The sequence below is a fragment of the Pleurodeles waltl genome, chromosome 4_2 (assembly GCF_031143425.1).
Source record: "Pleurodeles waltl isolate 20211129_DDA chromosome 4_2, aPleWal1.hap1.20221129, whole genome shotgun sequence".
In the NCBI taxonomy this organism is placed as follows: domain Eukaryota; kingdom Metazoa; phylum Chordata; class Amphibia; order Caudata; family Salamandridae; genus Pleurodeles; species Pleurodeles waltl.
This window is the reverse complement of record NC_090443.1, coordinates 458,660,572-458,674,784: the sequence shown is the minus strand read 5'-3', so window position 1 is coordinate 458,674,784 and position 14,213 is coordinate 458,660,572. Positions and strand designations below refer to the sequence as shown.

Below are 14,213 nucleotides of genomic sequence, written 5' to 3'. Positions count from 1 at the left end.
TGAGGTGTCCATCTCTGAGATTTGCAGGGCAGCTACATGGCTGTTCTCCAATACCTTTGTCAGGCATTACAGGCTGAAGAATGTGTTGTGTGATGATAATAATTATGGTTTAGGGTCTTAGATTCTGTAATGTCATAATTTGCCCTGTGGTCTGTGTGGATCAATCACTTTGGGGTGCTGCAATAGTTGTATTGGTATCCTTGTGTGATGTATTATTTCCTTCATGAATGTCGGGCTGCTTGGCTTGGCTAATCTCACTTGTAATGAATGGTACGGGGACAAGGAGGACCTGGGGGTAATGTCATATTACTTACTGTAATCTCTATTATTCCTGGTCCTTTTGTCCTCATCCTATTCATTATCCCCTTTGCTCCTTCCTGGATGGCCTGCCTTCATAAGGTTGGGCTTGGTAGTTCAGGAAGAATGCTTGGGAAGTACTGCTTAAGTATCCCCAGTGGGAGGAGGGCGGGCAGTGTATTCCAGTAGTCCTCTGTCCTTTTCTCTGGCGCGTGAGATAGAGTACCTCACTTGAAATGAATGGGATGAGGACAACAAGCGCATGAGTAATGAAGATTACAGGTAAGTAATAGGACATTCTTTTGGACAGGAAAGGATTTCTGCTGCAATAAAGAGTTAAAATGAAATGAGGCTCCCTTTCTTCAACAGGTACAGGAATATCCCAAACTTCCTCATTTTGATGTTTTCTTCCTGGTCGACACATGTTCGCCTCACATTATCAACTGGTGGCTCAATGTGCCCCTTGGATGCAGTGTTCTCTATAATGATGTTTGTGTTAGGTAGGCACATTCTGGTTGCCAAGATGTTGCATGAGTGAGCCATTCCTTGTTGTACAAAGGACATATGTGAGACTAGCACAGGACTTTACTAGTATTGGTTGTGGCTAATCACCTAGCTGCCTTCAGAGATAATATTAAACCAAGAGGAATATGTACCAGCTCGAGTAAGTTGAGAAAGATTTGACCTATCTCTTTTTTGACCATTTGATAGGAGCTGAAGGACAAAATGAACGAACTGCTGCCACTGATCCCGGTCCTTGATCAATACAAATCAGACACAAAGATGATTGTTCAGCTGAAGGAGGAGGTGAGGAACCTCTCAGGCGTGCTGCTAGCGATCCAGGAGGAAATGGGGGCATACGACTATGAGGAGCTGCAGCAGCGCGTCCTGCTCCTGGAGGCACGGCTGCATGCCTGCATGCAGAAACTGGGTAAGTCCAAGAAAACACAGAATTATTTTAACAAGATTGACTAAGCATTCATGTAATTTGGTATTAACATTTCGAGTGGGTGGGCCACTATGTTGCTGAAGCCTTCTATGCATTTGTTGGGTTGTATGCTAGAATACTATGCTCAAAATATTGTCTGACATAAACATTGTGTTCTAAATATTGTTTGCAAATATGTTGTCCCATTGAGTGTAAATTTTCTATTATTTACTTAGTTTCGACATACTTTTGTACACATAATTTAGAACACAATACTCGAATAATAATACTGATATAATGCCAAGGATATTAAGGTACCAATCATTTTTTTTCAAATGTCAAAAATTTACCACAAACCACAGCACACAAGTGACTGTTGTTTGGAGTGATTTTGTTTATTAGACTAATTTTAGCGCAAAATGCGTCCCCACATCATAAATTAACACAAGGAATCATTTTCACTAAAATATAATGCTAGATAACAGGTTTGCGTTTTTTATAATTGCATGTAATTTCTCATAATTTTGCCGGAATATCACGTCATTATGTGAAAGCAAGTACACACATTTCGCACATCACTAGATTTTTCCCTATCTATGGAGACCAATGCTAATTCTTCCTGCCGAGATACACCAAGCGCTGCTTGTGAGACTAGCGTAAGGAAAATCTACACTGGGTGGACTGTCACAATTAGGGCAAATCTCTTGATGCCCTGAAGGTAAAGGCCCTGTATCCCTAAATGGTGCAGAGGAGTTTGGAGGAGTGGAGGCTTCATTTATTCTGTGGGTGCCCCCAGCCCACCAATCTCTAAATCAGCCCATATGGCACAACAAGCACACCCAACTACTATGATTTCACTGATCAATGTGACATGGGGAGCTGCGTTGATGCCCTACTGGCTGTAATGAGATTTCAAAAACATATTCAGACGTACACTTCACCTGAAGGTGGGCAAGCCTTAAACTGCTTCCCCAAACCAGAAGCCTTTTGGGTGGAGCCACGTGGGGGGCGGTACTCTGAACGGTGAGATTAAAATTGATCAACAAATCCTCACTCTGTGTTTAGAAACAATGACATAGAAATGGCAAAGCTAAATTGCAGGACACCTATCACAGTCATCAGAAGTGTTTGCAACTGCTTTTAAATATATCACTATAGTGTTCGGTTTGTTGGCTAATGCAGATACTGTGAGTTGGCGTTTGTGGCTTCTTAATATTTGACAGCTTATGTGGGGAGATGTTTGGAACAAGGAGCCGCATCCTTTATACCATCTCTAGTACAGGGCATTTACAAAGTAAGGGGTACATTTACAAGAAAGTGGGGCAGTGCGGCGCTGCGCCAAAATTGGCAGTGCTGCATCACTTCAGAAGTGCAGGGATGCCCCGTAATTATGGAAATATATTGCACCTCTGTGTTTCCCCTAGTGCTGGGGCAAAATGTGGCTGCTTAGCTCCAACTCAGGCAACCTTGCACCATAGTGCAAGGGTGCCTGCGTTGCAGGAAATTTTTGTTTATGTGCAGGATGGTGTCCCTTCCTGCACATAATCAATAATACCAATTTCTTACTTTTATGTGTGCTGCAGGATGCAGCACACATAGAAGTAGCAAATCGTCTTATTTAATGATTGTTTATGTGCAGGAAGGGCCACCTTCCTGCACTTAGACAATCATTAATGGCCTTTTGCTCTTTCTATGTGTGCTGCAAAATGCACGTAGAAGGAGCAAAAACAAGGAGAAATAAAAGTGTTTCGACTCGTGGTGCCATGCTAACACTACTCCTGGGGTGACATTAGTTTTGGCACTGCCTCAGATTTATGTTTCCTTGTAAATCTGGGGCAGTGTCAAAAAGCAATGGGTGGGGGTTGGGTACGCCCATATCAACACCAATTACATGCCCTTCTGTCACAGAAAACTGCATTGGGGGTCATAATTGCAAGGTGGCATTAAGCCAAAAAAGTGTCTTAACACCGCCTTGTAAATATGGCGTAGGTCACATCCAATGGTGGCTTCTTTGCTTTGGAGAAGTAGCATTGCCCTGGCACAGCCAGCAGTGCATACAGGTGAGAGGCTGGGCCACGAGAGGTGGGAGGGGGAGGAGAGAGAGTGTACCTAAGTCCACATGTGTGTTTGGTTTGCCATTTAAGGCCAGCCAAAGACACATGCGCACTTAGGTTTCTCCGGCCAGGCTGTGTTTAATAGCCGGGCTGGAGAAACTGCACAGACCCCAGGACTGTGTCTGAGTGGCAGTCACTGCCACTCAGACCAATCCTGGTGCTGCTTTCATGCAAGGTTTTGCATGAAAGCAGCACTAGGATTGCTGGGGAGCCTGTGCTGGTTTCTCAGTAGTGAATGCTGGGGACACCTGAAGAAGAGGAAACAAGGCAGCAGGAGGCAGCAGGGATGGAGGCAAGGTGAGTGTTTTTTTTATTTTTTACTTTTATATTATCTCCCTCCCAACCCCCCTCCTTCATGCCTCTCCTTGAGATAGGGGGTGGTCGTTGCTGAGCACAGCACCACCGAAATGTGCTAAAAATTGATGCTCTGGTGGCACAAGGGGCTTGTAAATATACCCCTAGGTTTCCTTGCAAAAACAATACAAAATGTCCCCTGTCCACACATACCACCGCCATCTTTTCCGATGTGACTATTTGAATAAATCTTATCTCATCCTAATTCCTGTTTGCAATTTTGACAGGCTCGATCCGATTCCTATTGCAATGTCATAAACTTGTGCTCTGAAACTCAAAGAAACGTTACTGTAGAACTCGGTTGGGCCTGACTGTAGATTGAGGCAGAGACATGGAACATGTATGCAATTAGATAAATTGGAATTGTCTGCAAAATTATTCATATGCATTTGAAAGTGTTCAGAGAATCCCAGTCCTAGTACAGTTGCTCTGCATGGAAAGAAGAACGGGCGATTCCAACCAATGACTTTAGAAACGGAGGCACTAGTGACCGTCAGGTTGGCTGCTGGGTTGAACTTTTGCTACCCCCCTCTTTAATTCTGCTGACTTCCTTTAATTAGAACATTTACAGTTCTCAGAAGAAGACAAGAACAAGTAAAACTGTGGAGTATCTCAGACGATTTACAGAAGGGGTGCCTAATGTTGGTCCACAAGGGTGCAACCAAGTCAGATTTTCAGGGTGACCATGGATATTATTTCCAATTTTACATACTGTATCTATAAATGTACACCATGCATATCTGTTCTGTAGCTTATTATCGATACAGCCCATGGGGTCCAATATAAGACACCCTTCCTGTAGGCCATATATTGCTCAACTCATCCTTATATGATAATACATGGAAAATACCATCGTAAAAATGTTGCAGCTTGGTTTAAATGGGTATGTTGCAGAGCAAGAAACATTTTCTTTGTACCTGCAAATTCTTGTGTTCACTACTTTACTCATTTCTCAAATCCTAGCAAGATTTCACTCATTTGAAATGTTGTATAATGTGCTCTCCCAAGTCACTGGTTTGTTCAGAAAACATCTGATGCAAACAGTGAGATCACGGAATGTGGGTATGCCATCGCATTTAATTTTCACACAAGATATTGGCATTGCACTTCACAATATTTGGTGTAATTGTATGTAATTTTCCCAAAACTTCACAAAGTTTCTTGAAACAAATGCGATTTCACCCATTCTTAGTCTTCTTAGTCTCATATTCGGGAAGAAAACAATGGAGTTTGCTGTAATTTAATTTTCTGTAGGCAGTAGGCACGACCAAAAGAAATTGGCAGCAGTGTTAGCCTCTTAAAAGAAATCCGAAGTGACCTGACTTTGTATTCACGAAGAGAAATGTAAGCCAATAGCTAAATTGAAAGAGTGCAAAAGTAAAAAGGTCTGAGAAGGATAAAGGGGTAGGGTGGAACAGAAAACAAAAAGAGAGAGGGAGATGGAGATGGAGAGAGCAAAGGAGAGAGAGAGAAAAAGATCTGAAAAGAGAGCAAGAGAGATTTAGATAGCTGGAACCAGGGACTGGCTACCATAACAACCTGCAAAAAGCATCCTTTAGTAATATTGAGATCTCATGTGGATTTATTGATGCCATTCTTCTAAGTGAATTGGCATTTCCTAAAATCATTTTGAAAGAAGAAGTTATGCACGGAGAATGAGTTGAACATTTCAATGTAATGATTCTAATTACTTTTATGGATATGTAAAATGTTAAAGTAATATTGAAAGGTAAACTTTTATTTTGTCAAACAATGAAAATAAAATTGAAATGGAAAACAGATAAAGCTACATAATATTGAAAAGACCGGATCCCGCTCACATTGACCATCATCCACTAGCCTTGGTGTTGTTGAAATTTGGATCTGGGCAGCTCCTGCTCTCATGGGAAAGTAAAATTATAGGAAGATATGTCATTAAAATTTCAATCGAGTAATTGCTAACAATACCAGAGAGTCCTAGGGATCAACCAAGTTTGCATCATTGAGTCCAGAGTTTATTTACAGATTTACAGAAGACGGACTGGACCCGCTAGGGGTGACAGAGAGCTTTAAACAAGACTTATTTTTACACAGGACCAGTTTTCCACAAGTGATTACATCTTTAACTGCTATTTAGCGATTTTATCCGTTCGCATGAAAATATAAATCAATGCTTTGGCATTGATTGACAATGGCCCATTCAGGGGATATAATAGGAGAAGAAAGTAATTCTGGCAAGTGACACAACAGAACATCAAACAACATGGCTGCAATAGTCCAGCACGGTCCATGCTAGGGATCAAGTTATGTATATGCTGTCTATTGGGTGGGGTAGTATGCTGAGGCGCAGTGCTTAATTTGTGCTTGTTGTTTCCGATGCAGAGCATCAGCACTTATTTTTGAGGGCCAGCACTTATTTTTCTGCCTCAAGCATGTACTGTGAGCAAAACTCATTGGAAAGACAGAGGGAGAGAAAAACGAAAACGCGTCACAAAGGGAAAAAGCAGAAAGCTGCAAGAGTGAGCTGAAGGGACAGGGAGTGGCTGTAAATGGATTAAAGAGGCCCAAGATGGCTTCAGGATTACCCTGCCTCATTATTCAATGCTCGCACATTTCATTGCAGCAGCCGCGTGTTTCATAAGAGGGAGGCTCTGGACACCATCACTTTTTTATTTACAAATTAAGCACTGCTGAGGCGGGTATACATATACGTGAGGAGCTACTTACTATAGCTGAAATGTGATTACCAACACGCCAACATCGCTTGCTTTGCAAGAGCCAGTGTGAGGTTTTTGAAGGTTATAATGAGTCTATCAGTTTTGGGTTCAGGCATCAAACATACAAGGCATGTTTTGGACGTGCAAATGTTCGGATTGCCTGTCAGTTTTTGTGAGCAGATCACACACACAATGTTACCGAAAGTCTGGAATGGCGCTACATGTCCCAGTCATCATCGCTGTACCTAGAGCAGTTGTGAGATACATTAGCAAACAACTGTTATAAATCAGGCCGGCATGAGATGCGTGTGGTGTACGTAGTTTAAAAGTAGTAATTTATGACATGCGTTCCAGGGCACTCTAGATTGAGGACTCCCTTTATCAGAGACCTTAACATTAATGTTTTGGCTCCGCTTGGACCTAAGCTGTCATGAGTCTGTTACCCGCCCCACCTTCTAACAGTGGAGTATTGAAACTTGAGAAGCCCACTGCAAAGTACACGGAGGGGACCCCAGCTCTCAGGCCACGGGTCTGCTGCCCGTGTACAGTGTCTGCTGTTCCCAGGGGCCTCCTGGAGCTCACGGGCCCCCCACACCGGGAGCCTGAGGGGGGCGAATGCTACACCACTGCCGTCTAATCGCCCTGTATACGTTCCCAGTTCTATAAAAGTGTGAACTTCATGCCAATAGTATGTGTAAAATGTTGCCCAGCTCCTGTTTCTCATCAGACCTACCCCACCTAGAGCCAACTGGACTGTGAAGAGCCGTATGTGGCAGGAATTGCCTGATGAGCAGATCATAAGTTGCATTACATTTCAGCAAATGCCCCGAGAATCCACGAGGAGAACAGTTGTCACACGTTTGCCAGAGCAACTTGTTGGTAAACAGCCCTGCTTTCCCACGCCTGGGTAGGTACCACAATGGTAAGTACGTTGAGCAACCCACCCGGTGGGACGGTTGCAAAGGTTCCAGAACAGCCGCATCAACCAGATAATGATCCAAATATCCCTCCTATGGAGGGGCATGTGGCGACACAAGTAGGACTCAAAATCTGGTATCACAGACCTCTGCCATCTATTGGGAGAAATAACTTATGAAAAGCCACTCTGTGTCTCTCCGCACTCCACACCAGCTCTCTTACCCACTACTGAGAGACTGGAAAAAGGGTCTATGTAGTGGCAGAACTAGAAGAGAATAAGTACAGGAGGCAAAGCTATTGTCTTGGACAACTCAATTCACACTAGTGGTGATAAATTAAGTTTATCCAGAACACTGACCAAGACCTAAGGCATGCTATTGCCCTCTCAGGGTTCCCGCACTTGACATCAGGTTGGTGAATACACATTTACTCCAAGATATTTGAACATGTGTGATTAAATGGGCAAATCAGGAATACTTCCTTTGCACTGTGCATCAGCAAACGTATCCATGAAGGTATTTTGGTATGCACCAATGCTATTTTGCAATTCTGTAATCTATTTTCCGAATTGCAAAATAGGTATGTAAGTATTTATTTGGAAGGGGCAGGCTGTGGGTCTCCCTTCCTAATAGCGAGTCGCAGTGGTATGTATGATTCTTTTGCGACCGTGAATGTGGTCGCAAAACAATTGCTCTTACCAACAACTCCAAGTTGGTGGTAACCCATTTGCCAATGGGATCCCCAAGGGATCCCTTCCCCTTTATGAATACGGGTGCCAACATTTTTTTAGAGCAGGCAGAGGTCCCACAGACCGCTGTTTACTCTGAAAAAATGAAAAAGAAACTTTTGATTTGTTTGTTTGTAATGCATCCCGTTTTCCTTTAAAGAAAACGGGATGCATTTTAAAAAAACTGCTTTAGTTAAAAAGCAGTCACAGACATGGTCGTCGCTGTCCCCAGCAGGCCACCATCCCTATGTGTGCGGCCATTCCCAATGGAGTCGCAAATTGCGACCTAGCTCATGAATATTAATGAGGTAGGTTATTTGGGAACTCATTGGGAATCGCTAAATATGTGTGAGACACATTTGTGCATTTAATTTTGCGAGTCTCTAATTGTGATTCACAATGAAATGCAATTAGAGACTCGCAAAATTAAATGGTCGTAATCTGACCCTTGGTCCTGTTCACTGCTAGGCCAGACCCTTAGCTGAAAGTCTTGAGATTCATTTGTAAAAATTTCACATTGCAAAAGGCACAGTTTCTGCTAGAGGTAGGGGTGTGCGAAATCTGCGCAATTCGCTATACTTCTTTAAGAATCCTACCAGATTTTATGAAATACAAACAGACATTTACTGGTATATTTTAAAGTGAAATGTGCACTTGCTTTCATTTTGCACCCAGTGACACATTTCTCGTCAAAAACATTGTAAAATAATCACATACGGTGAACAGCGGCTTCTCGCATTCTGTTTGTTCGAGTTATTCCCATACCCCTGTACTAAACGTTTGCCACAGATGTGTGTTGATGATTACACTACATGGTGTAATGGCCTAATTTTGGGAATTTCTCATAACATGTAATGCGAAATTTTCAAAATGACACAGAATAAGAGAAATTTTGTTCTGGCCTTGTTACAGTTTGAATTAGTTCACCTATTTTATATGAATATAAAATATGTTCTCTCCCTTTACTGGGCATACTGTGTAGACAGTAACAGGTTTAGCGACGGGAACCCTCCATTTCTGTACAACTGTGAGCAAATTATTTTTAAAGGTTAGTCGAGGGAAAATAATGGCGGCTGCATGCGCGGACTGGTGAAAGATTTTTGGCCGTCCAGGTAGAGGTGTGCAAGCCACTGAAAGCTCGAGCCAGACTCAGCCCGAGGTCTTGTTGGAACTTGGAGCCCATAACGAGCTGAGCTTTCAAGTATCTTCTGTCTACCTTCCGCACTCTACACACAATGTGGCTTTAAGGTCTGAGTTGCCGACTGTGTAACTTGGGAACCATGTTCAAGTTTAAACGGCGATTCGACATCCTCTGAATCTGGTTCATAATATCTCGCTGCCTATGCATAATGCTTGCGACCCTTTGTAATGTAACCGGTACTAATGAAAAGCTCCCCAATACCTTTGGGTCCATTTTGCGCTATATTTTAAAAACTGCAGAAAAATGCACTACGGCGTAAAAACAACACCGTAACATAAGGTAAGACAAATAGATACCCATTTACTGGCTGATTTGTCCAAAGTGAAACCAGACTAAATCGCAGCTTCTCATTTTAAGTTGTGTGATCTTAGGCAAATATTTTATTTCACCAAGATTGGTTTTTCTTCATTGTCACCTATGAAAGCATTTTCAAAAATGTGAATTCAGACTATCAGTTGTACACAACATTCAGTGCAGTGCTAAAATGTGCCCTATTAACCTCAAAACTTGCATGTATTAAAGAAATGCCCTATTTTGAGTTTTGAAGAGGGATTATCATATGTTTTTTATGATTTACAGAGAAAGTTTTCCTCGTGCATCTCAGCCAGACCCTTGGCTCACTTCCCCATTAATTTGTTGGCTCACCCACCTCTACCTCAGGGTCAGCCTTTCATTTCTGTGCCTTCTCCAGTTCCCTCCTGCCTACAATGTGTGAAGGGGCCCAGTTTTCTTGATGTGGTCAGAAATTAGGGTGTGCAGGAATATAGCTTGCCCTTTGCACCGTGGTTGCGTCCATCTCAAGGACTGCTCTCAAGGCAGTGTTGGCTGCCACTCAACAAGGGCAGGGGGGAATAGGGGAAGTGGGAGAAAACAGGGTGATTTTCTTTTTAAACTTACCTGTGGCAGAGACGTGTTCATCTCCCCTTCGTCCTCGTCCTCTTCCTGTTCCCAGGCTCCCAGCCAATCACAATGCTGCTGTCACCAGCAACAGCAGCATTGTGATTGGTCTGAGCGGCCTGCTTTGCCGCTCAGACTTGGAATGGGAGCCTGGGCATGTTCTCCACTCGGCTGTGCTATACAGATGGGTAGAGAACATGCAACGTGTGTATGTCTGTTTGGCTGGACCAACACGGCTGGCCAAACAGACGTGCACTTTGTGTGCAAAAAAACCTCCTCCGGCCCACTCCTTCCAGCCCAGCCCCACCCGCCCCTTCTTCCAGGAAAAATAAAATAATAAAAACGTAACGTTGTTATAATTTTTATTTTCCCTTTCTCCACAATCCAGTGGGGCAACTCTCCTCTGCCTTAGCAGAGGAGCCGCCCCTGTCTCTAGGTCCATCTGGACTCACCCGGGGCCCCTGCAGCTGGCAAGAAGTCCAGAAGAGGTTCCAGATCAGTCGAGTCCCGCGGCTTCAGTGAGTCCATCCCTCTCGCAATCAGCAGTCTGGCCTGAGGGAAACAGCGACCACATGGCACATGAGGTACCCGATAGTACCGCTAGTGAAAGACAAGCAGTGCACCACAAGAAGGTAGTGGGCATTAGGCAACAGGCTTGAAAAAGCGGTAATCTCCCTTTGTGCATCGAAGGGGCCTAGGCCTCCATTCTGTGTTGCACATTTTCATATTTTTTCATACTGCGTGAATGCAGTGGTTATGGATAATTGGTGTGGGATTCATTGGTTGATAAGAGGGTGGCGACAACCGCGACATTTGAAGATATGGTTTGAACTTAGCAGTTCTTCAATGTGAATGCTGATTCACCAAACACACTCGGTAGTACAAGATCTTAAGATGCTGGACTGTAAATGAAAATACTATTCTCTAGGATTCCCCAAATAATAATAAGAGGCACAAAGGCGGTGGAGGCAGGGAGGAGGCATGAGGGACAGAGTCCACTCTTGAGTTATAAGGAAGAGAGTCAATGCTAGTCCAGCCACAGCTCACCTGTAAATCAATGCATCATTTTAAGAAAGTCTGTCCCCAAAAGTGAACCTAACTGTAAAGATGTTCTGATGTAATATGTAAGATGTTCTAATTTAATTGGCCTAACACTGACGACATGTGCATGGGTGTGGTTTATTTGTGTTCACTTATAACAGCTGCTCAAATAACTGCATTTGAGGTAGAAAGCTGTTATAATTAAACATACATTCATTTTCAAAAACGCTCGTATTTCCTGCTTTGTCAAGTAAATTGCCATTACTAGTGGAATGCTAGAGTCACAGCCCTACATACAAACCAAGCTTGGGAAAGTAACCTGCTTTATCTAAATGTCCACTTTTGTCACAACTCGTAGGCAGTACGCTGATTTCCTTCGACGAGCGACATTTGCTGAAGAGTGAGAGTACCCAGCTGGACTCTGTTTAACGTTCAAAACCTTTATCCATCCATGATATGACTGGGACAGACGACTTACTTTGTCTTGAATTTCTGGCAGTCTGGCGCAGATAGATGTGCCATCTTCAAACATTAAGTGGCTCATTTACAATCCCCTAGCACCACTGGTGCGTAACCTTTTCCCATATGAAAATGTACGCACCAGCAGCGCAAGGGGCTTGTAAATAAACCCCTAAGTGTTTAGGGAGTTTTTGGGCACATCAGGGTCCACAGCACCAAAAAATAGCCCTTGCACTTGCCCCTTGTAGTTGCCACATTGCTACACTGACTGAAATTCCCATCTGAAGCAGGCTTGTGAAGCAGGGCGTGAATTACCTTATAAAACCCTCTTGCAGGCTCCACTAAGCTCACATCGACTGTGCAGGTGACCACTTCTTGTTTCCAGGGAGGCTGCAGAGCTGATGCATCATGTGGCAGGCGTAGAAACCCAATTCAGCATAAAAGTAGGGGAGCTCTCTGGGTTTCAATCTGCGGAATTCTGCGGAGATACAGAAAAAGTCCCCTAGATTCCAAGGAATTATGCCAATGTGCAGGCAATAGGTAGCTTACACTGCTTGATCTGCAATTTAGTGCTGGTAGCATAAGCAGCACTGAAAATCAGCGTGCATGGAATCAGGGGTTGAGAAAGAGTATGTGGCTGTTCCAGGTGATTTTGCTGCCATTCGAGTAAAAAATCGACTCCAACAGCAGCATATCTATTCCAACGGCAGTCCCCTGACCACTCACAAACCTCAGTAACCACCTGTATTAGAAAAGCATGCTGAGGATGACAAATCTTGCTTGTGCTCACCAGCTCGCAAATGTCAGAATTTGCCCAGAACTCCGCATTAAACAGTAACATGGAGTGGCCAAAATTCCGCCAATTCCTCTGGTGGAAAGGAATATTTCGCCCACCCCTACATAAAAGTAGCAGTTAAACCAGAATTCGTCTGGATCCCTCTACATTCCAACACTCAGAGTGCACATCCCATACCATGGTGACAATTAGGTTTGCTGCCTTGAAGTGCAGAGAAATTGGCTCTGCTTTCACTGACTCATACAAAAGCTATATCTGATAGTGATTAAGGATTTAAATTATCACTGGGATGTTTCCGGGATTAGTAATCTGCTCAATAATGTTCTTGTTCATCAGTGTCGATATAATGTATAATTGGGGAACTTGGTATCCCTGTCAGATCTAATGATATTATGAGGAAGACTGTAGACAGATGGAGGTGAGGAGAAGAATATCAATCGGTGTGCTTCCTCCATGCTTCCAAATCTAGAATTGTCTTCTCAATAGCAGCCAAAGCTCTAAATCAAGTGTTGAACTTGATCGTAATGTTTGCGTATTTCCAAGACCAGTTATTGCATCATAGGGCATCTTTATCTTTCAAAGAGTTGCAAGTGATTTTATTGGAGCTCTCTGTAAATATTTCTATTTTTCCCTAAGTATCCAGCATCAGTGAATGAGGGTTTGAAAAATGATGCTTTTGTAGGCTTGCATGTAATCGATCAATATTAAATTATTTTGTGCTGTTGCTTGTTATCCTGTAAATCTTACCTGCATCTGTTCCTCCTGAATCTGTGTTAAAACACCAGTCAATGCTTATCTGACACTGTACAAAGACGGTAGCTGCCAAAATACACTATTCAGTATTCATAAATGAAATATATAAAGAATTATAGATGGTAACAGTGAATAACGGCGATGTTTTCACCTCGGGGTTCTGAGTGAAATTAAAATGATGAAAGTGAAGCTAGACTAATCTCTGATGCTACCTAGAACCTCATGTGAAATATTGTCTTCTTATTCACTGTTTACCCATCTTTAAGTTTATGTTATGTATGTCTACTCTAAATCATTTGGCACTGTTTTCAGCATCTGTGCAGGGGCCAAGGAGTAATGTGGGAGCCATAAATCAAACGACCTCTCCTCTTAAAGGTGAAAAAAATATGGTTTCATGCCACTTGTTCCTACCACCTTCTAATTTCCCCCACCTCTCCTCCCAAATTGAAATTAACGCGACCTGGGGTCCTGTCAGCCACCTACACCGCCCTCTCTTCAGCCATTGCCCTGTCCCTCTCACTCACCTAAATTCGTAAAAAATACTTGTCCTACTGCTACCCTTCTCCAACGTCCTCTACGTATAGCCTGCCACCTCGTTGAAATTGAATTCGAAATAAAATTGAAATAAAATAACTGGCATTCTGCCGTTCACTCCTATCAACCTTCTGCGCCATCCCTCTCCCTGTCTGCTCAAACCCGCGCTCTCAACACTGTGAGTGGAAAGCTGTCGCTGAACTGACAAAGACTCTGCGAGAGCCACTGGTCAAAGCTACTTTTTCTGTAGACTGTGGATCTACAGAAGCCAGCGACGGCAAGGGGATGTTGTGGCAGGCTCAGGCACAGCAGCGCTATCTGTATTCTGTCTGTCAACGCCAAGGAGAGGCGAAAAAAGGCGAGTGAGACCACCACTTGGTTCTCTCCAAACTTGTCTGAGGAGAGGAAACACAGAGTTAGCGAGCGATTCCCCCGGTAATATCAAAACAGTAATGCACATGTTTTATTTTTCAGTCTTGTTACATAGTAGCAGTAAAT

General features: G+C 43.2%; 1 protein-coding gene across 2 annotated transcripts in view; it reads left to right on the top strand.

Annotated features, from left to right (window-relative positions):
* Positions 1-14,213, top strand: part of OLFM2 (olfactomedin 2) — a 960,795-nt gene that overhangs the window by 831,647 nt on the left and 114,935 nt on the right. For both annotated transcript variants that reach the window (XM_069231784.1, XM_069231783.1), the window contains exon 4: positions 1,009-1,228. In XM_069231784.1, the coding sequence (XP_069087885.1) occupies positions 1,009-1,228 (220 nt within the window). The remainder of the gene's footprint in view (positions 1-1,008; positions 1,229-14,213) is intronic.